This window comes from Paralichthys olivaceus, chromosome 5 (assembly GCF_024713975.1).
Source record: "Paralichthys olivaceus isolate ysfri-2021 chromosome 5, ASM2471397v2, whole genome shotgun sequence".
Classification (NCBI taxonomy): domain Eukaryota; kingdom Metazoa; phylum Chordata; class Actinopteri; order Pleuronectiformes; family Paralichthyidae; genus Paralichthys; species Paralichthys olivaceus.
In genome coordinates, this window is record NC_091097.1 from 16,581,335 (window position 1) to 16,607,111 (window position 25,777).

A 25,777-nucleotide genomic window follows, 5' to 3' on the forward strand; every position below is an offset into this window, starting at 1 on the left:
AAACTGTATGGTTTTTCTCTCCATGTTTTACACAGTATATTCAGTGAGCTGACAAGATATCAAGATAATGAGGTTGAGCTTTGTAATGTTTCAATTTCATTTGAGTCCAGTGATAATAACATGGACTGGCATATAGATATAAGTGCCTATGAGATCAAACAATGTTGCAGTAAGCTCACAAAAAATGATTATTGTCTAAGGACAGATAGCTTAGACAAATAAAATAATAATTTAATATTCACAAATGGCCCATTCTTGTTGTAAATGAATAAAATGTGCACTTTAGTAAAGCTGGGTCACACCGAAGAAACAAATACTTAAAGAAAACTCAAGATTGAAGCTGTAGAGGCTAAAATAATCCGATTTTTTGTTGCTATGAGTTAGGCATGAGAAACTGCATATTCCATATCTCATGTAGTTCAACCAATAACATTGTTGTGTTATGACTTCCCAGCATATGTTCCAGTCCTTCAAGCATCTCGTCCTCAGGTTGTGTTATTAATTTGTAGTTCCCTATCGGGGTTGTCTTATTTTTCTCAGTCTTTTAAAAGTTACCGCACCTTTAAGTTTAAAAGTAAAGTAAGCAAATTACTGTATTCATCAGTGATGATATCAAGGGACTGTGTCACTGCACAGCTGTAACATTAGATAGCATCTCATTTCTTTTTTTTGTTGTTGTTGTTGCTTTACTTTGAAATGCAAATACCGGTGCGCGCTCCTGCTGTCGCGTGTCTGACTTGACGCAGTGAGCGCGCTCGCTGAATGCAGACGCTGTGACGTCAGCGGACTCGGTCAGCTGGCCCCTCCATCAGCAGGGTGAGCCTCTCCCATCGGGAGACATCACCACCAACGCCCGGCCCAGCAGCATCGGCAGCGAGGGGAGCGAAACATGGGAGAGACGGTGGTGTAGCGGCCGATCGGGCGTCAGGCGGAGATCCGGTAGCGGAACGTTATTTATTGACCTAATTTATTCTCGTATTTATTCCCCCTGCCTGTAATGGCTGGGGTCCATGGCTGCGGCTTCTGAGAGGCAGGTGCAACATCATCGACGAATCGGCTCCTCGGCATGGACTCATCCTCCAGGGCCGATCCACAGGCTGGACCTCACACCCGCTGCTCCCCGGATCGGATGCTGTGCGCCGGGGCAGAGGAATAGCCGAGCCGCGTCTGGAGGCGATACAACGGCATGAGGAGGAGGAGGAGGGGGCCCTCTTCACACCAAAATATCACTACCGAGATTTTCAGGAGCGAGCTCAAGGTTACACGACAGCCGGTCTTCACCCAGGAACTCTGCTGCAAAATGGCATCAAGCGTTTTCGCGATTTGAGGTAAAAGCAGTGATTGAGCGGATCCACACCCGGGGACGGTGTCGCCGTCGAGGCCTGAAACTGTGTCCGAGCGCAGCCTCCTCATCTGGGAAACAGCTGCCAACATGATGGAGCTGCAGATCGACGAGGTGGTGTACCAGGACGACTACGGCTCCGGCTCCGTGATGTCGGAGCGGGTGTCGGGCCTGGCCAACAGCATCTACCGGGAGTTCGAGCGGCTGATCCGCAGCTACGACGAGGAGGTGGTGAAGGAGCTGATGCCGCTGGTGGTGAACGTGCTGGAGAACCTGGACGGGGTGCTGACCGAGAACCAGGAGCACGAGGTGGAGCTGGAGCTGCTGAAGGAGGACAACGAGCAGCTCATCACCCAGTACGAGCGGGAGAAGGCGCTGAGGAAGCAGGCTGAGGAGGTGAGTGACCCCCTCCCCCGGCTCTCTGGGCCTCCACACCAGCTCCATCACATCCTCCTCCTGGTCACGGTTCCCTGTCTGAGCTGAGAGGTTTCATCAGACATGTGACTCATGTTCAGGACTGTGACATGAGATTATTTTTAGTCTCAATGCTCTGCTGACTCCTGGTTGTCAAAAGAACGACTGTAATCCTATTATCTCATTTAAACACATATGATTCAGTAATGTTCAGCAAAAGCACTTAACAAGAACTCCACTGGTCACAGATGTTCTTTAAACGTGTCCTATCGTTTGTCTTCTTTTATTCCATCTCTAACTCCTAAAGCAAACATATTGTTTTACATTATTGATATTACTTCAAGTGAACTACACCAGCTTTCTTAAGCAAAATAAAGCTCGGTGAAAAATTGAAAGCCAGTAACCTCAGGGGTCTGAGAAGAAGCAGTGGAGCAACCGCAAGGTCTGAGAAAAAGTAGAGAGAAAAGAAAGTAAGATAACATCAGATAATTAGTCTCGTTAAGGCAGCAAGAGTCAAAATAGGCCTCAGTAAGTTATAAGTAACATGCAAAACTTCAGTGTAAGGAATATAAAATAAATATCGAAAAATGTGTTAAATGTAATCACACTAACATATACAGTGAAAAGGCAGGAAAAATATGTGCCGTGTGAAAATATGCACAGTGAATGGATTTCCCATGAAACATTGATATTGCAGAGAAAGATAAATATAGCACAGTGAATATTGCAAGAGAGCTATAAAGTTCTGCAAAGAGCAGACTCTTATTAATATTTCTCACAATTCTGTTCAGCCTCCGGCTTCTTCATTCAAATCTAATATGCCACATACTGTACCTGTTGAGCAGAGATACGGAGGTAACATCTGCTGTCACGGTCGCAGACACACTATCTGTGCATAATAATAATAATAAATATAATAATAGTAACAAAAAGAAAAATAGCTTTGTATAGCACCTTCATGAAGAGGACAAATAAAAACTGGAATAAAAGAAATCAGAGGCAACAAGTAAACAATACAATAAAATCAACATTTAAAGGGAAAGACAACAAATAAAATAGCGCAATGTTAATTTAAAATGAATGGCAAAAGAACAGGGAAAAAGAAATGTAAGCAATCGCCAAAACAATCACACGTTATATTTATGTATGAGAGCAGAACACATTTTAGTTGCAGTGTGAATGAATGCTGCTCATACGACTGTTAGTTCTGGTGTCACAGGTACTGTTCATAATAATAATAATAATAATAATAATAATAATAATACATCCACCACCACTAATGTTACTGTGACAACTGCCAACACCAGTGCAACTTCTGACAACACTGACATACACACGTGTCTTCCTCCTGAGCTGGTACTCATGATGCAAATGCATGAACCCACTGTATGCAAACACAGCAATCACACGATAGCAGTGCATTTAGTTCCCGTCGACAAAAGCTCAACCAGCCAAGATTTGAATTTGAAAGAGATGAACGGTGTAAGCGTGAGGCTCATTGAGCACTTACACTGGAAAACACAGCAGGAACAGGGAGACAAGTAACACAAGTGGACATTAATATGGAGCTATTACATTACCGTCTAACCCCCCCCCCCTCCGGCGACTGAGCAGCCGTGGGATCCAGCGGTCATCATAAAGCAACTTTAATCCTCCTCCCATCCAAAGAGGCCTCAGCATATCACTGGCAGCTCTGTTGGTATCAGCTTAGCTCAGCTTTTAGCCTGTGTCATCATCTGTTCCTCCCTCTGTGTTTTCTCCTCTGCCAGTTATCCCATTTGTTTTCATTTTGTTTTCATAATCTGTTGATTGCCATCGTCATGGTTTTAAATGACAGATGCAAACAGGCCTGGAAACATGTTGTTTAATTTGATTTGCTTAATGGCGGTGCTGACAGTAAAACTGACAGTTATCGTAAGATTCCTGCTACTTAGGAGATCGTATGACAATAATAACATAACAATAATAACCGTTGTTTATAAAGCACTTTTCTTAACAATCATACAAATACAATATATCTGTAAACATGCTCTCTAGAGTCTCACCTGGAGAAAAAAGTATTGGACTCACCATGCAACCTTGCAATATCAGTTCTGTTTACCTAGATTTTCCATATCATGGGAACGTTTTGGTGCGTTTACTGTTTACTGAAGCAGAGGAGCAATCAGTATCACCTTCAGCTTTATATACATAGTATTTCTTTTTTTCTATATTTTTTTTGAATGCCACAAGTGAATAGAGAGACAGTTTCGTCCGACTGTGAGAGGAGTGTATGATGAGGGGGATGGGATGACGTGCAAGGGGTGGGGATTCATAGGAAATCAATAGTAGACAGAGCACACTGGCACTGTAACCTGATTTGTGCTTATGAGGAGCCGAGGCAGGACAACAAAAGCAGAGAGAGAATGAAACACGCTTGAGGTTTTTATGAGGCCGCAGTGTGAGTGAATGAGAAAGTAAAGGCAGAGGCAGAACTGGACAGACAAAGGCTAATAAGAAGAGTGAGCTGTGTGAGAGTAAGACAGCGAGAGAATCTCAGAGGCAGAGGAAAACAATAACACACCCTCTTACAACAGCGACCAAAATGTGGCTCAGATTACAATTAGGCCTCAGCTCACGGTAAACAAAGCTCAGTGCTCCCTCTCTGCTCGTGGAGACTTCAGGAGAGATCCCAGATCACAGCGAGGTTAACAAATTCAGCCATTTAGAAGCATCTCCGTCGCTGCAGGTTTCCATCTTATTGTTCTGCTGGAGCGATCCCACCAGCAGCTGTGCAGGTTTCACACCTCTCAAAGTGTGATGACGGTAAAAAGACTGATAGCCTCTGTCGCTGCTTTATTTCATTATCGTCACTTTCCCTCCTGATGTCGTTCGTCAGTCAACATGGAAACCGACTGAATCATCTTCAGTTCTGCACATTCATGGTCACAAGCCAGTTTCCCCCTAAATCACTTGAGACAAATCTGAACTGACAACTGTTTCCTCAAGGGTTTTTTTCACTGATTAAAAAAAACCGTCATATTGTTCTCTCTGTTATTATTTAACGCTGCCGTCAGTTCACGCCGTCTTCATGTATCACGCAGTGTAAGTGACTGCATGTGTGGCAGCGCTGCAGTCAGACACACTTAGCTGTGGCTTGTCAGGAGAGCACATTAGCTTCACTCTGTCATCACCGCGCTGCCTCATGAATTATTCACAGTGCACAGACTAACACAATAATCCAGCCCCTAAATCTGCACACTGTGTCATTTTACCAGTGTAATTGCGATTTACACAAATCAAAGTGCACAGCGGTTGTTTTAACCGGGACACACAGAGTCTGTAATGTGCTCTGCACCTCATTGTAGTCACAAATACTCTTGAGATGTGATGAGAGGTGAAATGTCTGATGCAGGTGAATGCACCATATAGAGGAGTAGGTCTGAAGGACATGACTGCAGGAGAGGATGAAGGGTATAATGTGTGTAGTTCTGGTCTGCTGCTGTAGCATAATGGTTTTGATCTTATTATATTTTCAGTCAAAAAAAAAAAATTGATATGAGCAGAACTGCTTGTGTCTGGTTTTCTATTATTTACAAAAAAACAGACCATAACATCCCCCAGATAAGATTATTGAATGTTATGGGAGCTGGAAAATATAATCTGCATAATGGGATTCTTTATTTGATATATTTATTATTGTATTTGATATTAACTTTTCACACTGGAAGTAAATGTGAAAAAACAACAAAGCTACTAATCGTTAAATAAACATTCACGTTGGGCAAAATAATTCATTCATTCATTCAACATCAGTCGATATATTGACACACATACAGAAATATTTCTTGTTTAAGATTTTTGCTCCTGAGCGAAGGTTGTGGTTTTAAACTCTTACAAATCTCAGTGTTGTGTTATACCTTCACTGTGATTGTACATTGCTATGAGCATTATATCATCAGGCTTTTGTTGCGTTGATGAAAATGATATCACTATAATTATTGATGTTCATATCTGTTAAATCTATAATCACCCTTATTTGAAAAATAAGGAAAACTCACATTTCTGTGATATTCCAGCTTCTGCTTCCCCTCAGTGGTGGAGGTTTCCCTCATGTTGTACAATGATTGTATTTCAAGAACTCTAGACTCTAAACTCTTGACTAAATTAGTTGTTGCATTTGTGGAAGACATCAAATTGTAGCATTCAACTTTCTTTGTGCTACATATGTGCAGCACGCTCCTGATTCCGTGGCCTTGCTGCATGCAGAGGATTACAGTATTAAGACTTTGCAGACTCACTCCACTAAAAAAAGGACGTCATTGTGAACAGCTTTACTAAAACCAAAAAATGAAAACACGGGTAACGTAAAAGAGGAGTAGACGGCTCTGTGTTTGCCTCAGGCTGCTCAGTCTCAGAGTTAAAGTGCTCGCTGTCGGAATAATATATGTTATTTCATAGACGTATCGACCATCTCCAACCTTTTTTGTGAGCGATAGGTTATAAAAGTGCCTTATTCTCATTGTGCATTGCAGCACAATGACTCAACATGGCTGCTATGATCAAGATTAGAATCACAGGTTCAAGCCTGTAAATTGTGTTTCTTTCAATATTGATTTCAAATCCAACCTGTACACGACTGTGAAAATATATCATGTTATCTGACTTTCTGTAAAATCTGTGGTTTGAAGTGAAGCTGCGTCGAGGCTGAACTTCTTGCTCATGTTTCTCCCACCAGAAATTCATTGAGTTTGAAGATGCCTTGGAAGCTGAGAAGAAGGACCTGCAGGTACAGGTGGAGTTTCTGGAGCTGCAGGGGAAACAGCTGGAGCTCAAGACAAAGAACTACTCCGACCAGAGTGAGTGGACGTGACTTCACACACTGTGAAATACTGCAGAACAATCTGAGACCAGATCTGAGTGAACTCCTGAAACCTGGAAATTAAGTTTTTAACAGTTTAAAACTCCAAAACTTTGTTATATATATTCTTACATAAACCTGACTCAGGTTAAGGTAATCGTCCCCCTCTCTCACATCAACGTCACCGGCCTCATATAGTGAAACTTCCATATTTAACTGTTGACAACTAATACTACGAAAAGGCAAACAGGATAGGATTAGAGTCGGCCATATTTGGATTGATTCTTTTTTCTAAACTGTTCTTCCGTCTGTCTGTGTCTCAGTCACTCGGCTGGAGGAGCGAGAATCAGACATGAAGAAAGAGTACAACGCTCTGCACCAGCGCCACACTGAGGTGAGAGAAAACGTTCGACCTAACAACTCTTCACACATCATGAAATCCACCAAACCTGCCGGCCTGTTATTATCAAATGAAGGGTCATCTGAATACTGTATTCTGTATCATCATCCTCGCATGTTTCATTATCAAAGACAGGATGTTTTAGCTCATGTTTAACCGTCTTCAGCCACATTGAAGAATGCAATCATTTCTCTAAAATGTCAAAATATTAAAAGATTCATTACATATTTCTTATTTTAACCGGAGTAAAAGCAAACACAGCAGAAACAGGCACTCAGGCAACTCATACCTCCGCCAGGATTTTATTTGGATCAACACCAGATTGCGCAAACTCATAAATATCAGTCCCCTAAACATGCCTGCTTTTTTTTTTTCTCCATCAAGATCTGTGAATTATTCTCTGAGAAATCCAGGAAAATTTAGAAAAATGTTCTATTTCGCACTGTTAAAGATCTGGATCCACAGCAATAATGTAATGGGTTCTTCCCTGACCCAGACTGCATCCTTCCACTGAGTTTAGTGGTAATCCGCCCTGTAGTTTTTGCTTAAGCCTGCTAAATAGCAAACTCAATGAAAAGGTTACCTCCTTGGAAGGTGGACTCCATGAAGGGAGTCAGCGGCTGCCTGGAAAGTACAAATAGTAGAATAGTAGAAAACACCGAAAACAAAATGTTATACATCAAAACACAGTTTGTTAATTAGGTCTAATGCCAATTATATGAAATAAACAGCAGTATTCAGATATCACACAATGGTCCTCTGAGCACTATAATAAATCCGATTGCAAAATATTTCTGGCAGTAGATTTTAATTCATAGAGTATTTTACATTCCTTTTACTCACCAGTACATGCATCTCACATTCCTTCACTCTCCTCAAGTCTTTGCTCATTGTTCCTGTTGTGGATCACAGATGATCCAGACGTACGTCGAGCACATAGAGCGGTCCAAAATGCAGCAGGCAGGGACCAACAGCCAATCAGAAGCACCCGGCTGTGGACGAACGTGAGTTGTTTTATATGTTTAAAGCTCATCCATCTTAACCCCATTGTCTTGTTGCTGATGTTTCATGTATTTTTCTGAATGTATGTATGTATGAGGCTTCTCATGCTCAGATGAACAGCTGGTACCTCCCACCGACAGACAGGAGAGAAAATGCACACAAACCCCCGGCAGCCATTATGAGCTTTGTCTGGAACAATAAGGAAAATATACATTTAGTTAATCAGCCTGCTTGCAGAATTCAGCGACAGGTCAACCCATGGGTCCTGAATATTTCTGTGCACCACACATGAGGAGCGCAACCTCTGGTGCAGTTTCTGCCGCGGAATCGCAGATAAGTCGCCATGGCAACATGTTCACGATACACACAGTCTCCCAGATCTCAACTCAGATACAATCTAATGAAAGTCATCGTAATCCCACAAACCATCAACTGAGTGTGGCTCATGAAAGTTTACAACTTTTCTTCCTGAATGAGAATAAGAGCAGCCTTGTGCAAACAGTCTGTCGCACAGTTGTTGACTTGTGAAGGTGTGGGGTTGTGTCTACGTGTTTTCATGTGTCACTGCATGTTCCTGTCTCCTGTATTTCTCTAATCACTGTCTGTCTGTCTGTCTGTCTTGCTGGCTTGCTCTCTGTGCTGCTGTTTTGCACAGTCAACGCCACACATGGAGGAAAAGGTAAATCCAACATGGTCCCGCAACTGCCCCGAATCTTTTATCGTTCAAAACAAAATGCCTGCCTGGACTTAAAAATAAAAAACAGCTGCTGACGCTTCTTGTCGGTGTTGTACCTCAACTCCTCGTTTGAAAACGTGTTCCTTTATGTGTTTGCAGATGCTTGGTGCAGCTGTTTGTTATCATTAGAGCGTCATTAATGCTGCTTTCTCATCAGAATGTGTGAAATAAGGAATAGTCTAAAGGTCATTTGAAGCAATGCAATCCATTTGTTCCACTTTTTGCATCTGCCTCCGCTCCCTCATCTGCTTGTGTCTGCAGTTCCTCTGTGTGTCAGCCTGTCCTGCTTGTTTCTAGGGATGACGTTGATATGTTTTACAAAGAGGAAGTAATTATATGTATCAAGTTTAAGCAAAGTAGAAATGACTTTAACAAACAGTTGCAGTTTGAGCTGCACGTCTCTACATTTCCATATTTGCAGGCATTTGCTGCCTCTGTGTGTGTCTCGTTTTTTTTCCACACGGTTAAAAAAATATCTACTTTAAATACTCGTGTTCACTTTCTTGTCTAACAGTGATATGATTTATGTTCTTTACATGAACGGAAACAGATACAGGAAAGTTACTACACTGAATGTCACCTCCACCATGTAAACTAAGCTAACCAAGGTAATATTAAATTACGCCACCTGCCAGATCCTGTCATGCAGGGGTTCATTCCACAAATGATCTCGAGTGTCAGTGGCCCCCTCCTCAGCGCACCCAGGGGGGAGCTGGGAGATCTGAGTTGATTTATCGGCACATGTTTATGGAACAGATTTGGCTCATTAAAAGTTCACTGCTGGTTTAAGTGTTTATGTTAAAGTGGATCCATAAGTAACGATTGATTGATTTTTTTTTAGACCCTGATTTGTGCTTGTGCATCGATAATAAATGCTGGTTATTCCTGGCTTCTCTGAGCATGTGCACTTGTAACATGGATACTTTATTTTACAATGAGGCCGGCCCCCTGTGCTGGACGGAAGTGAGTAAATATAACAAATAACTAAAGTCTCCACCTCTTTGTGTTTTCTTTACCTGCAGCAAAGCGGAGCGCCCGCCGTCGTTGAGCCTGTACCCCAGCGGCGAGGTCATGGTACGTGGGGGTCTCGGGGGGGCTAGGATGATGCCCGGGAAAGACATCTGGCAGGTCAGCGGTCTCGGCCAGTCTATCTTCAGCTCCGCCTCTCAGGTGGGACTGACAGCCAGCGGCCGTGTCCTCCTCCACGACCACCAACCGCAGCCTGGGAAGTGGAAAGGGGGAGGGGCCTGCCTTACCGCTGCCCGTCCTTCTAGCCACACCCACACGGAACCACCTCCCCTCCGCCTGCTTGTGTCACTTTAGAGGAAACTGTTTTATTCACATGAATTGGAAACCAACTCTTTAAAGTCAGATTTGTTAAGAATATGTGTTGACTCAAGCAAGCAGGGGACCCTGTAAACGCTTTTCAACAGAATTTTCTTTTCTCTGTGATCGTGAAGCTTCTGCCGTGTGTCCTCATGTTTTATTTTACACTGGCGCTTTAAGTTTAAGTTTCCTCTTTTTTAATTTTATAGTATATTGAGCTTTATATGTGACAAAAACAGCCATTGTGCATTGACTAAAAGATGATCGACAACCTGTTGAAGTCTTTAGAGAATTAATCCTGGACCCAAAGAATCAAGAGGCACATGCACAATATCTCATTCATCAAATAAGTTTAAAGTCGTCTTCTAAATATACACAAATTACCTGACCTACCTATAAGATGCTCATATAAACTGTTTGTCTCTTGTCACCATGTCATCATCTCATGCCACCGCTGTGCACCAAGGAGGATGGATCAGAATCCGACTCAGTAGCAGCCACGCCCAGCAGCACGGGGAGCAAGTCCAACACACCCACCTCCTCCGTCCCCTCCGCCACCGTCACCCCGATCAATGAGGGCTTCCTCCCACACTCCGAGTTTGATGTGATGCGGGCCGGGAACCACAGGAAAAGTGCCAAGCGGCTCAGCCGGAATATGGAAGTGCAGGTTTCCCAGGAAACCAGGAACGTCAGCATCGGTATGAGGAGCGTGGGGGTCAAAACTCGCAAATGTTTTATTAATCATGCAAAGTGCAACCAAAGTAGTTTAAAGTCCAAAGAGCAGCTGAGTGTTTGTGTCATATTTCTCCAGGGATGGGAAGCAGTGATGAATGGTCCGAGTTTCAGGAGATCATCGATTCTACTCCTGAGCTCGACATGTGTGTGGACCACCGTGTGTACGGAGGAGGAAACAGGTACCTCTACACTGTGGCCACGATATATTCACGGCATATATCGACAGCGTCTCGTGACAATCTTGTATTTTAAAGATTTAAAGAAACATGTAAAAATGTCTTTCAACATTTATTTATGAGTTAGTCAGCAGATTTTAAAAGACCGCATCAGCGTTTTTGCACGTTTACTCTAAAAATGTACATTTCCCATATTTTTTTATTCAGAGTTGTCATCAGTTAGGGTCAAACATGCAAGAAAATCTATGTGGTCCTTTTTACCCATCAATACAAGGCCAGTTACTGATTCTTTAATTCTTTAGGTAAGAGTGAAACATGTAAATGACCACGGCTGAGGGTTGCCAGGCTTTAACTGACAAACATATTTGTCCCTCACCTGCAGAGAAGTGTTATATTTCAACTGAACTGAATAAAACTAGATTCCACTCTTATTGTTTAATGATTATTATCTATGTGTGTTTCAGCCCCTCCCAGGGCATCGTGAACGAGGCCTTCGGCATCAACACCGACTCCCTTTATCACGAGATTAAAGACGCCAAGTCGGACATCATCGGAGATGTAGATGCGGGCGCCGAGCTGCTAGGTATGAACAGGAGATTGGCTGAAATATCTGCTGCTGCTGTTTTTTTTGGATCATTTGTAAAATCTCCTTAATTGAGACGTAAGTCTTGACAATAAAGTTGAAACAATCTGTACATAAAAGTGCTGCCTCCTTCACTTACTCCTGACGGGATCTGGTGGAAGTGAAGTTAGAGACTTGTCCTGTACCCTGCCTTGACAATGTCCTGCATGTTAAAGCAACACAACGAAAGTAACTGTTTTAAAATAATTTTGATTGAACTTAAAATATGGAAAACAGCATCTCTGCCATTGCCACAGTGCTCCCGGTACACCTGACACTGAACAGATGAACCATGCAGGAAAATTTGAAACGTGCATTATATGCTTCAAATGTCACATCACAACATCCGCAACAACCAGAGCAGAGCTATGTGCCTGTCTGCAAAGGATGGCAAAAACTTTATGGATGTATTCATTTGTAAAAAATGTTATTATCAAGGAGCCTCTATACAATGCATGTGTGCAGGGTATGTATCACCCCTCTGATGCTCCTGATGGCTTCTTTGGTTGCTGGTTCTCTTCAGTCTTGCTTGTAAGCAAATACACATGTTCACCGCTGTGCATGGCGAGGCTCAAACTTGTATTAATGACACCTATAAAAATATGAGTTATGCCTCCCACCTCTAGGGGGCCCTTAAGTGTCTGAGTGTACCCGAGCGATTCTCACATTGTGTTGCTTTAACATGTCAAGACGTGATATTATTTAGTAATGTCAGAATAGGTATCGACCCAGACAAAGGGAATTATTAGTGGATGCATGAGTGCATTGCACAAAGTTTTTGTGTTCTGCTGTGGTTGCTGCAGGGCAGGAGCTCCGTGTGACGCTGTGTGAATGTGCCACTGCACTGACTCAGTGTTCTTTCTTTTTACCTTGCATGGCTGAGGCTGGAATACACTCCATCCCAGCAGCTCATCTCACAGTCATCCTGAGAAAAATATATACAATCCCCAACCCCAGCTTCCCATTCTCTTACTTTTGCAATTTATTTGTCTTTCTAGTTTTTTCTTTTTTTACAGGAGAGGGACCAGGTTTAACATCAACCTTTTTCAGATGTTTTGGGTTTTAATCGACATTTATTTGTAGAACTTCAATCATTTATTATATCTATTAGATATTCAGTGCAGTGTAGTTCATATTCACAGTAGTTATTTATCCTACATTTCCACTGGCACTCTATGATGGGTTAAGACCATAGACTGTATATAAAGATGGATGAAATGTCTTTACATCCTCCCGCTCTCCAGATTTGGAAGAAATTTATATGACGTGAACTTTGACTTTTTCGTTAGTTCCACGTCCCCATCTACTAACATGGAGGAGGCAGAATTTCCACACTTAAGACACTTGTCCGTTATATACAGTCGATGGTTCATACATTTTGATGAATCGTGTGAGATTTTTCTTAATCTTAATTATTGTTATTGGGTTCCTTTGGGTTTTGAGAGCAGAAATAAGAAGGGAGCTCCTTTGTTAACCTCTCACCCACTTCTTTTTTTCCCCTTTTATGTGCTTCTGCTGGTGACATCCATAGGCGAGTTCTCAGGTGTGTATCTTATCGTATTGGTTGGTATCTTTTTCTTTTACTCTCTCGACTTCTCTCTGAACATCCAAGAGCAGGTACTAATCAGTGTGTACGAGACAGACAAAACCACAAAACCCATTTTATTGATTTATTGCTTGGTCAGGGATTTCTTTGATATCATATGGTCTAAAATCAATACACATGCAGTAAAACACTTGTTCCCTATTCATTTAAAGTCACAGTGAAATTACTGTCACCTTTTGTGATTAGTCTGCACACCTTTTCATTCCATCGTAAATGAAAGATTTTTGAAATGCCCCTCAGTGCAGAGTCCCGCTCACCCACATGTCCAATCATATTATTTCACAGAGGCAATATGCTCCTTAAACTGTTTTACTGGGACTTTGAAATAAATCTGATACGTAAATAAATCCAATTTAGTGCCACAGGATCAACCTCCCTCCTTGACTTCTCCTTTTTTAGTCCTCTAGCCCAGCTGCTCTTCCTTAAATCCAGATTTTATAAATGCTTATCAGCATCCTCTCTTCTCTCTGTCCCTCTCTTCTTCACCATCTTCTCCGATCTGTGCCATTTTCCCTCTTTCCTTTTCCTCCTTCCCCCTTTTCTTCCTCTGCCTCCAGTTCGCGATGATTTCTATGGTAAGGCGCCCCCTCGCCTACTCTCATGGTCACATTTGCTTGTTATGTCATCCCCTGGCCTTGAGCTTTCACATCCCTCTGGTTTATTCTGTATTCTGTTTGTTTGGTTTTTTTGTGCGGCTTTATATTATATTTACATTCGGTGCCACCTTTGGATCCAACATAGCTAAAAAGAAATCTCTATAAAGATTTCCTATGAAGGGCTTTGTAGAATGGAACATTAAGATAAAAATGCCCTTTTGTTTGGACAGTAAATGTAGAAGGCGAGTGATCTCGTGGTGAAGTGGCAGAGCAGAAACACAACAGTGTGTGTGTGTGTGTGATGGGATCTGGAGACTGTTGAGGATTGGAATGAGATGATTGGACTCAGCTGCCTGGAGACGACTGGGGGGGGGGGGGGGGTGGTTGTGGCAAATTGTTGAAATGACAGCGACAGAGAGGAGAAGAGATTTAAAGTTTGACAGCAACGAAGTGATTGGCAGTCAGCGAATTTGGGAAACTCAACTCAAACAGTTTTCGATAAGTGTCTGATCCTTCCAGTGACATCTGAGCTCGGTAATAATATCCCAACACTGGCCTGTTTACGGTGAGAGTGGATGTGTCAGACAAATGTACACACAGTAAGAACACTTCTCCTCAGGCCGCCCTGCTCATCACCTCTAAAGTGCAGGATATGAGTGAATTATTTTAAGGTCATGTCTGGTTACTGGCAGTTTGTTGTCGTCAGTGTCTGGGGTTATAGGTTTGGTCTGAGCTTCCTGAGTCGACACAAGTTGAACTTCGCGTCATTTTTCCTCCTCTCCAGTCAGGTCACACATCACAGCAGAAACTTTTCGAAACACAAAGTTTTCTAACCGAGTTTTCACCAATAATCTATCACTTGTCTTCTGCAGATTCTGACACTTGGTATAAAATAAACACACTCTTTTTGTTCGGTTTTTTATTATTTTTTATTTTTACATGTTCTTATGTGCAAACCTTTCATTTCTGCTTAAAGTTTGTGGGTTGGGCTCGTGTTGCACACTGCTTGCTGCTTCAATGTAAATGTTTCAGTTAATTTCTCGCAAGAATTTAGACGTTTTTAGGATTTAATAGGTTGAGCATATTAACTTCCATAAATTCTGAATAAATGGGCATTTGTGGAATATCACGGATCATTTTTCTTTTAAGGGGTGAAAAAACATTCTCACAGTACTGAGCTAAATAGGAGAATACTTCCTAGTTATGCTGTAGCAGATGTCGCAGTTGAGTCGACTGTTTTTCAGTTTTGTGACATAGAACTTAATCTTTGTAGTATTTCATCATTTGTCACACTGCTGACACCTTGGTAGATATGTAAGACAGTGAAATGCATTTGTCAATCTTTGTGTTGACTGATTGTTGGTCGTGTGAATAATGTGTGATCATGTGGACGTGACTGTTTCAGGGATGGGCAAGGAGGTGGAGAACCTGCTGACAGAGAACAAACAGCTCCTAGAGACCAAGTAAGAGACACAGAGGAGGACGAGTATGTGCGACATGTTGTCAAAGGAGCATTTGGACGTGACGGCTCAGCTCGTAGTCTCCTGCAGCTTGTTTCGGTTCCTCACTGCCTCCTCTCTCTTTGCTCGGCAGAAACGCTCTGAACATTGTGAAAAACGACCTTATTGCCAAAGTGGACGAGCTGTCGGGGGTGCAGGAGGTGCTGAGGGAGGAGCTGGAGGCCGTGAGGCAGTCAAAGAACAAGGTGGACGCCAGAGTCAAGGAGCTGGAGGAAGAACTCAAGAGGTGAAAACGACATGTTCCTTCAAATACTGTCTGTGGTTGACAACGTTTTAGACAGTTTGCAGTTTATTTCAAACTCCTGTCAGTTCAGTCTGTGAGGGTTCACGGTTCCAGTCCTTAGGTTGTGTCATTGAGATTCAGTCCCAGTCTCAGCTGGAGACCGCTCCTCACATCGACTAGTTCTCTGTAACTGTTTTGGCTTTTGTGTTGCAGGTTAAGAGCAGAAGCTCTCGGTGCGTCTCGGGACTCTAAGGATGAAGGAGCTGATGATGTGAGTAAAATGAGTCATGGAGATATCCCTCCATTTATTTTTCACCGATTCAGTGTAATAATGAAAATCTCACATTGTAGAAAAACACGTCTGCCTCTTAAATGACTCTGTGCTCCGATGTTCCCAGTTCTCATCACCCATGCAGGACGGCGACATGACAATGACGCAGCGGCGGCGATTCACCCGGGTGGAGATGGCACGTGTGCTGATGGAGAGGAACCAGTACAAAGAGAGACTGATGGAACTGCAGGAGGCCGTGCGGTGGACGGAAATGATCAGGTAGAGGAAAGATGCTGATCTGGAGAAACTCAACACAGTGAATAAATTGTAAAAAAAAAAAAAAGAAACACTCCACTGTGGTTTATCTCCATTGCGTTGAACTCAGACCTCTCTTTCCTCTCAGGGCGTCCCGGGAGAGTCCTCCAATCCAAGAGAAAAAGAAGTCAACCATCTGGCAGTTGTGAGATTCTGATTTAATGTTTGAAATACACTTGAGAAAAACAAAAACCTAAAAACAAATCAAACCTCTTCTCTCCTCTCTCTGACTCTGTCCACCAGCTTTGCACGTCTCTTCAGCACATCGTCCAGCCCTCCACCGGTCAAGCGGCCGTACTACAGCGTCAACATCCACTACAAGTCGCCCTCACCGGCTGGTTTCTCTCAGCGACGCAGCCAAACCATGTGTCAGATCTCCACCTCCAACCGCACGCTGGAGTTCTTCCCCGAAGAGTGAGCAGCAACCTTCACTTAACTTCACACCGAAGCTCCCACCTTCTCTGCTTCTCACTCTGCTTGTGGCCTGAACACCTGGTCGCTTGCTTGCTTTTGGCAGCTTTAAGAGTAGAAAGCTTCCAGCAGATTCTCAAACATTCAACGTACATGATGTATGTTCAAATTCACATGCTGGTCCTTTCCAGGATTATTGTTCCAGTTCATATTTCATTCAGAGGAAGCTTCAGGCACAATATATGATATAACCTGAAAGGTACTTGTTAAAGGAAGTTTAAAAAAAGTTTCAAGAAAGTCGGTTCTTGTGTGCACGTGGATCTGGGCTCCGAAGCTTCAAAAGTTGTTGTAGTGAAAATATTTCTGCACATTAGAAAATTTAGTTTGAGGTGAATTCACTTTTTTTACCTTACAGAGTTTGAATTGGAAAGTTTATTGTTTTTTAAAATCTCTTATTCACCAACACAGACACATAGATACACACAGTACTGGCATCAGACACACGTGCTCAACACAAACTGTTTCATCACCTCATTCTTGCACAAATGCCAAAAAAGCTTTTAAAAAGCTTTTGCGTTTCAGTTTCAGGTGATGAAACACTTGTTTGGCTCCAGCTATAGAGCAAAGCTTAGTTTAACCACTGCAGCTGCTTTATGTTCCTCCTCTCAGTCTTCTCATCTCTTTCTGCTGCCTCCTGCTGACGGCTGGCCGGGCTGCTAACGCTTCGCTCTTTTCTCTCTCTTCCCTGCCTCCCCTCCCTCCATTGCTTGCAGACTGGCCAGTAACGGTGTTGCGTCTCTCCTCAGTGACTCGGCGCTCTTAGCCCGCCGAGAGCAGCGACGCGAACAGTACCGACAGGTCCGCGAGCACATGCGCCGCGATGACGGCATCATGCAGGCTTGTGGCTGGAGCGTGCCATCTCGCTTCAAACAGGTACAGGCACGTACACACGGACCCTGGGCCTCCATGCACTGCACAACAAAAACACACGTTTACATGTGGAGAGCAAACTACCAGTGGTTTGACTCATTGATGTGCGTCACTGACAGCCAGGGAGGGGACATCTGTGTAACCACATGAGGTCTGATGAAGCTTTGGAGTTTGTGAAATGATCAGAAAGACGTTTCATTTCTGTGGTAACGAACCAGCCTCTGTAAACCTGTGAAAATACACCTTCAAAGATTTGGAGAAAATCGTGACCCAGCTCTCACCACGACCAGGACAAGATAAGTGGAGGGATGAGAAAATAAATAAGCTGTAGGCTCAGGAGGCAGAGCGGGTCGTCCTCTAACCTGAGGGTTTGCTGTTCTACCCCAGCATCCCCCATTCCATCTGCCAAAGAGCCCTTGGGCAAGATACTGACGGCAGTGTGTGAGTAAATATATATAAATATGTGTGTGAATGGCAAAAAACCCTTAACTCTTACCTTAAAACACTGTGAGGGGTCAGTAAGCGAAATATAAATACAGCACATTTACCATTTACATGTTTAGGTCCTGGAGGCTGAGCCATGAATCTTCACACATTTATACTGTTGAAATTCTCGTGCTGATTTTTTCACAGGTTTACAAAGTGTGATTTCATGAAAGTTATTTCTGAACATCTTTTCACAAGCTCGAAATCATACTCACTCGTTTGGAGATCTCACATTATCCCAGTATAAAGATAACGTGCAAGCTTTTTAAGATGATTTACTTCCTTCCAGGGAAGTCACTGATTAATAATGAATGTTCTGTATATGTTCAGTGTACATTTAAAAACATATTTATTTAGACTGTGATGATTGATGCAACATCTCTAGTTTATTTAAAACATAAAAAAAACTCTTATGTAGAATTATTGTATTATTATTCATCTGTCTTTAGTAGTCGTAAGACAACGATTGAGGAATAATGACAAATATGAAGCTTTGATGACAAAAACAATCTGTGTTTATCCTTTGATTTAAGCCAACGTTGGCAAGAATGTTTAAAAAAAAGGTTTAAGCAGCGTCACAGTGCACCTTTAGATTTTCTCTGTCAGACTTGAGGGGTTGATCCCCGTGCAGCTCGAGGGCCAGAGTGTGTTGTTAGGATGGTGGCTCTAACTCTGGTCTCCCACAGACTGGTGGTCAGACGGACAGCGCTCAGGAAAGCCCGCTGAAGAGACAACAGGCAAGTGAGACCAACAGATCAACTTCCTAAAATGAATGATCCTTTTAAGAAGTTCTCATCACACAGATGTTTTCATTTTTCCTGCAAGTTTGGTTTTAATTAGTTAATTATTTGATGATATAAAACAGTGGGAAAAGTCATGATTGACACACACACACACACACACACACACACACACAGTTGTGTCCTCATCACTGGCTCCTGCTTTGATTTAATGTATTGGATCAGTGTGCAGTCACATTGGAGGTGCACTGAGGGAACCACACCTAATTCATTGCTGTAGTTTCTTCTTCATGACTTTACTCATCACCTCTGCTTTTAGACCACCAACGAAAAAGAGGATAATCGCATGAAGAATGTTCCTGTCCCGGTATACTGTCGCCCCCTGGTGGAGAAGGACCCCAACAGGAAGGTGAGAAATAAAGATGTCCACGCCCAATTATAATAACTTCATTCAATTTATTTATTTAAGGGCAGTCAGGTCAAAAGAGACGAGGGGCAGCATCCTTTGTTTCAGTGTGGCTGGTTCTGTTCTATTCATTTTTGCATGTGTGTGTATGTGTGTGCTTGTAGTTGTGGTGTGCGGCAGGCGTGGACCTGACAGGATGGAGGGTCGGCAGCCAGGAGTCGGTACCAAGCAGAGCCCTGTTGGGCGGCAGCGATCCCCTGCACGCTGACGAGGACGGAGCTGAGAAGAAGAGCAGCCACACGTCCCCGGAGAAGAGGAAGGTACATCATTTGCTTTATAGATTTTTTTGTTTTTGAACCATGAATTCTATTGGTCTGTTTTTGGTTTGCTGTCATCGTCACTGCCGTCTCCCTGTCCCAGTCAAAGGAGCTCCAAGAAACCGACAGCATGAACAGTCGAGTGTGGATCCTCACCAGCACTCACTCCGCCAGCAAAGTGGTCATCATCGACGCCAACCAGCCGGGCTCACTGGTCGACCAGTTCAACGTCTGCAACGCGCACGTGCTCTGCATCTCCAGCGTACCAGGTAAAACCAAAGTGATTTTCTTTATTTTTTCTGCACTTTTCGTTTTGTAGTTGTTGTTGTTGTGTTAATATTTGTTTTTGCGTTCAGCTGCCAGTGAAAGCGACTACCCAGCAGGAGAGATCGTGTTGGATCCAGGTGATGGTGGCGCCGGCGGAGGCGAGGACACCGGTAGTGTGGAGAACATGTTGGCCGGTATCACTCTTGTCGGCTGTGCCACCAACTGCAGTGTTGCTCGTAGCAACTGCTCCTCACGCACTGACACCCCCATAATGGACAAAGGACAAGGTGGTCCCACTGTGGATAATCCTGCATCTGGATTTATCATAGGAAGATAAGAAACGTGTCAATGTTACAGGTTTATATTTGTTTCTATGGTTTTTGTGCCGTAGCCCCCACTGCTCCCCCCATGAACGGAAAGATTCACACCGCACAGTCGGCTGAGGAAGCCACTGAAGCCACAGAGGTCCCAGAGTCAACAGCCAGCCACACGATGAGATCCGGACCTCCAGGACCATTCACCGAACACGTCTTCACAGATCCCCAGCCTCGTCATACAGAAGTCTCCGACAGGTAAGAGCTCAAAGTCTGTCCGTGTCAAGACAATCAATATAAACCTGTGAGCGCATTAGATAATGATTTGATAATATCCATGTATTTCATCTGTCCTCACAGAAGCGGAGGCCAGTCCAAAGAGGAAACGTCTCAGCCTCCAGAGTCAGAGGACGGAGGAGACGAGTCCAAAAACTACACGAGCGTGGCCCCCACCATGTGGCTCGGGGCCCAGAACGGCTGGTGAGTCGTCCCGCTGAACAGCAGGACCCAAAACCGGACTTTCTCCAGAGTTTTGCCTTTTCACACATGAACAACACAGGAGATTCTCCACAGCAACATCTTAGTTGGTGTCTTCTAGTTGGTGTGTGGCTCCGCTTTCTCATCCTGGGATCTTTGCGTCTGTCAGAAACGTCATCAACACTCACAGTGAATCCTGCGGAGGATCTCCTGCTGTGTTCTCACATGGGCTCATTCAGACATTCTCCAGAGCTTTATCTATGCTGGCTGGAGAAACATTGCAGAAAGTCCCCAGGCTCTCACTCGGACATTCATGTTCACACACACCGCAGAATATGTGGAGGTTCTCTGGAGTTCAGTCTGAAAGCATCTTAAATAAGCTTACATTTTCATTCTTAGGCTTTGTCTTTGTTACGTTAAGAAAATCTCAGTCCCTTGTTGGGCTGGAGTGGTTGTATCTTCACAAGTATCGTGTTAGGCCTTTAAATTCAGTCTGGACTAACTTGTCTGTGTTGTCCCTCAAGGCTCTACGTGCACTCGGCTGTTGGAAACTGGAAGAAGTGTCTCCACTCCATCAAGCTCAAAGACTCGGTGCTCAGTCTGGTGTAAGTGGTCGTGCCAGATTTGAAACAAGCTACGCACATGTTCATGTTAGAAATACATCCCCTCTCTTTCAAGACTTATTTTTATGGTCTTACTTTTAAATGAATTCAGCCATGTCTTTTACTTGAATTGTAATTTTAATCTTGCTGTGCCTCTGTTTGTAAAGATCTTGTTGCTTCGACATCTTTTATTGTGTTATTCTGTTCTGTCTGAGCTGCGTTTTACGTTATGACAAGTACCACATGAGTAAAGTTTATATAAGTCTGTCTGTGAATTTCTGTTACACCAACAGTCTTTGTTTTCTCTCCTTCTGCAGGCATGTGAAAGGTCGTGTGCTGGTCGCCCTCGCTGACGGGACGCTCGCCATTTTCCACAGATCAGAGGGTATTTGGCATTTTGAAATATTTGTTTTAACAGGGCTCCTGAGCACCAACATGTCAGTTTAGCGTTACCACCACTCAGGCTCCGTGCACTCCGACTTGAGCCATGAAATCCCAAACATCACAGGGAACCGGTGACATGATTCTGTTTTATCAGCTTTCGTCACGGATTCATTGACCGGCACTGACAACCAGTCTGTGTGTTTTGTGTTTACGTGAAAATAAACAGGCCCTGATATCATTCTGTGTGTGTCTCTGTCAACAGATGGCCAGTGGGATTTGTCCAACTACCACCTCATGGACCTCGGTCGGCCTCATCACTCCATTCGCTGCATGGCAGTCGTCCACGATAAGGTGTGGTGCGGCTATAAGAACAAGATCCACGTCATCCAGCCCAAGAGCATGCAGATCGAGGTGAGATGTGAATTCTCTGCCACAGACAAAACCACCCATCAGCTTTTTAGAATTGTTATTTAAATGATGTGTGGGTTTGTGCGATGCTCATCCTTCGCTGCAGAAGTCCTTCGACGCGCACCCCCGCAGGGAGAGCCAGGTGCGGCAGCTAGCGTGGATCGGCGATGGCGTGTGGGTGTCGATCCGGCTCGACTCCACCCTGCGTCTGTACCACGCTCACACACACCAGCACCTCCAGGATGTGGACATCGAGCCATACGTCAGCAAGATGCTGGGTGAGATAAGGGGAAGTTTGGATGCAACTAATTTTATGTTTCTTCTTGTAGAAATGTTTCTTTTCAATTTAGCCACTGAATATATGTTTCTAGTGCTTTTTTAAACATTCCCTTTAAGCCTAAATTGTTTTGCCCTCACTCTGGTTGACCCTCACAGGTACTGGCAAGCTGGGCTTCTCTTTTGTGCGAATCACGGCGCTTCTGATCGGCGGGAATCGTCTGTGGGTAGGAACTGGAAACGGTGTGATCATCTCCATCCCACTGACGGAGAGTAAGTTCCATGTACACGACTGTATCAGTTACCTATTTATGATTCTATTTGTTTGTCGAGGCACATTTAGAATGATTTCATTTCACATTAAGGACCAAGCAGCGCCATCATGTGGTCAAGTCACGTTTTTTGGCTTAATGCTAAACCATCAGACTGTAGCTGTGAATTTACCAATTAGAGACAAAGTTTATGCAAATATTCATCTATTTAGATTTTTGTTGATAGCTTCAAATATAGTATTAGGGATACTTGAAAGGAAAAAGTTGTACATTTTGAGAATCTTCATAACATTACCAGAATAAAGTAATATTGTCGTTAACATTAAATTACAATTTTTTTCTCGTAGCATTAAAACTTCATTCTTGAAATCTCTAAATCTTTTCTTCGATATGACCTTAATTATAGTCTTTAATCAGTTCTTATCTAATCATATCAAATCTAAAATCTCATCAGTCACCTGAACTGATGAGTCTTTTTTCTATTAATACACATGCAGCAGTTCTCTTCAGCTCCTTCCCTCTTCTTCCCATGACGTCCCTGACTATATTTCTTTCCACCTTTTATTTTCCTTCCTTCGATGGTTTCACTTCTTTTCACACAGTCATAACTGTTACTGTCACTGTCCTCTTTCTCCTCTGCTCTCCTCCCTTCCTCCTCCTCCACCTCCCGTAGCGGTGGTCCTTCACCGGGGACAGCTCCTGGGTTTGAGGGGTAAGTGGGAGCGCTCCTGACGTCCCTGCCGTTGGGATCCCCCTTCCTTTGCCTTCACCCAGTCAAACCTTCATGTTCCTTCATGTGCTCGAGCAGCGAAGGACATGGTTGACACTTGTTGTCCTCGTTCTGCTGATGGTCACCAAAAATATTCTGTGTGCAAGGATTTCTTTTTCATACTTGTATCAGACTGGTGCTTTCACACATCGGTTGCCTTGCATGCTCTTCATCATTTGATTTATTGCAACTTAAAGATGCTGTATATTCGTGTACCCATTGCATGTCAAATTTGCTTTTGTGCTTCTCTAAAAAGATTTTTCATTTTCAGTTGATCTTTGGACAAATGTGGGTGTTGTGGTATTTGTTTTTTTGTTAAGTTGTTGGTATTTTTGGTGTCAGGCCACCAAAAACAAAACAAAATGCAGGTTGGTCCGTTATTCACACCTGTACGCCTTCTCCTTCTCAGCCAATAAGGTGTCTCCAACGTCCTCCGGGGGAGTCATCCACGTGTACGGCGACGACGGCTCTGAAAAGAGCAGCGGCAGCTTCATCCCTTACTGCTCGATGGCACAGGCCCAGCTCTGTTTCCACGGACACCGAGATGCTGTCAAGTTCTTCGTCTCAGTGCCTGGTAATCTCTCAGTCTGTCTGTCTGTCTGTCTTCTGAAAACATAGGATAATAATCACTTGTTCTGAATTCAGTGTGTTTTAAACTCCTTACCAGCCATTTTCATTCACACAGAAGTTTGCCACTAAATCTAAGCAGGTAGAATCTGCAAACGTTAACATCCTAAAATATTTCTCCCATAACTAGTTTTGGATTACAGCATTAATCTGTGACGATAATACACTGAGGCCGATGCTCTGCAAAGCTCTATTGTCTGCTAATCGTGCTTGTAAAGCAGATGTGGACGCTGTCATCATTGTTTAAGACTTGAGGGTTGCTGAGCATCTGTTCCAACAAAAACGATTTGGGTTTTGAACGCACCCCGACTCCTTTGTATGTTTCAGGCAATGTTCTGGCCACCCTCAACGGCAGCGTGCTGGACAGTCCGTCTGAGGGGCAGGGCTCTACAGCGCCCCCAGAGACGGAGGCCCAGAGTGTTCAAAACGTGCTGGTGCTGAGTGGAGGAGAGGGCTACATCGACTTCCGTATAGGTGAGCGACCACAGCTGCATGTCAACCTGACACCACAGACACACTGACACCACAGACACACTGACACAACAGGCGTGTGGTTAACACCGGCACCATTCTTAGTAACAGCCATTGAATGCAGCTCTTATATTCTTTATATCTTTCTCCTCAGGGGATGGAGAGGATGACGAGACGGAGGAGGGAGAGAGCGGTGGGGCCTCGCAGATGAAACCTGCCTTGTGCAAAGCTGAGCGGAGCCACATCATCGTCTGGCAGGTGTCTTACGTACCTGAATGACACCTGGATCTGCTTTAATGCCCCTCACACCCACCCGACCACCACCTCCTCCTCCTCCTCCCCCTGGCCCCAAAAGCTTCCAGCCACCCAAACCTTGTAATTATCCCCGATCGAGGAAAAGCTCCCTTGGCTCTAAAATGACCCTCCAAGCTGTGTATGGTCCCTTGTAACTATGATATCCCCTCCTGCCCCATCACCTTGTTACTCTAAAGCCTTGTAAGTACCTCCTCCGATCTAGTAATCTGCCTGCCATCCCATCTCTCCCACCCAGGGCATTGTTAACTATCTTTATGAGCTTTGTAACCCAGCCTCATAACTACCTCCCCTCCTCTGTATCGATCTTATATTAACCCTGTAAGCAAACTGTACCTCCTCCTATATTTACCTCAATTGCCCCAAATCAGCCCGAGTTAGTCCTCCTCTTCCTTCATTTAGTTTGTCACCTGTGAATCCTCCACCTCATCTGGAAGTGAAGCCCACAGCCCCAAAATGCAACAGTTTTACCCCCAAAAAAACAAAACAAGTGTGGCCAAACTGACTTCTACCACAAATCAGATAATCCATAACCATTTGTGACTGAAAACATTGACCCTGTTTGTTGATGGATGCAGATTTCAGGTGCTTTGACACTTTGAATCTTTTTTGGCATTTAAAATTGTTGCGAACGGTTTAAGTCGCTGGGTTTGTTGAGATTTTGAGGATGTGTCGAAACAAAATAAATGTAAAGTCAATATTACAATACATTGTCAAATTTATATTACAAGTCTGGGTTATTTGGACTGTTACCTAAAATGTTTTGCCTTCCATCTTGCCTGTTTTGAAGAGTCCTGATTTAGGACTTGTTTTTCATCAGAGCAAAGTTATTGGGCCCAAAACGACAGGAAATGCACCTGCAGCAGCAGCAGCATGACGTCAAGAGATCAGAACATGTTTATGTGCTTTAAATCTCGTGAGAGTTTGAGGGTCGAGTCCAAAACAAATTTCTCCTCTGAATGGCTGTGGATCGGACTGTTTGGTGTAAAGCAGGTGAACGGTGGCGTGTCGTCATAACGTGTACAGGGATTATTGTAAATCTCCAGACACACCGAAACCCATCCTCTTTGTTCAGTATGGAAATTCATGCATCGACCTCCATCTGTGTGGATTAAATATTAAACATATTTGTGTGCTGAAAAAAAACCCTTTGTGTGGCATCTCTCTCATTTTACAAAACACCG

General features: G+C 43.6%; 1 protein-coding gene across 25 annotated transcripts; it reads left to right on the forward strand.

The window, feature by feature from the left end:
• The first annotated feature begins 784 nt into the window (after positions 1–784).
• Positions 785–25,739, forward strand: mapk8ip3 (mitogen-activated protein kinase 8 interacting protein 3). Of its 25 annotated transcripts, none has more exons than XM_069525294.1 (34): positions 785–1,738; positions 6,474–6,594; positions 6,920–6,990; positions 7,909–8,000; positions 8,654–8,677; positions 9,757–9,904; positions 10,527–10,758; positions 10,872–10,974; positions 11,436–11,554; positions 13,125–13,136; positions 13,757–13,774; positions 15,201–15,258; positions 15,389–15,541; positions 15,752–15,809; positions 15,937–16,088; positions 16,213–16,269; positions 16,368–16,538; positions 17,309–17,474; positions 18,638–18,688; positions 19,011–19,100; positions 19,262–19,417; positions 19,518–19,683; positions 19,771–19,968; positions 20,073–20,253; positions 20,356–20,475; positions 20,997–21,077; positions 21,392–21,459; positions 21,721–21,869; positions 21,973–22,144; positions 22,302–22,415; positions 23,088–23,126; positions 23,593–23,757; positions 24,138–24,284; positions 24,436–25,739. In XM_069525294.1, exons 1-34 carry the CDS (start codon positions 1,433–1,435, stop codon positions 24,558–24,560), a joined length of 4,083 nt encoding a protein of 1,360 aa, XP_069381395.1. In that variant the 5' UTR covers positions 785–1,432; the 3' UTR covers positions 24,561–25,739. The 25 variants fall into 25 exon arrangements, with proteins under 25 accessions (XP_069381395.1, XP_069381396.1, XP_069381402.1 ...); XM_069525295.1 differs by having other exon boundaries at positions 17,309–17,468; XM_069525301.1 differs by having other exon boundaries at positions 17,342–17,474.
• Positions 25,740–25,777: the final 38 nt, after the last annotated feature.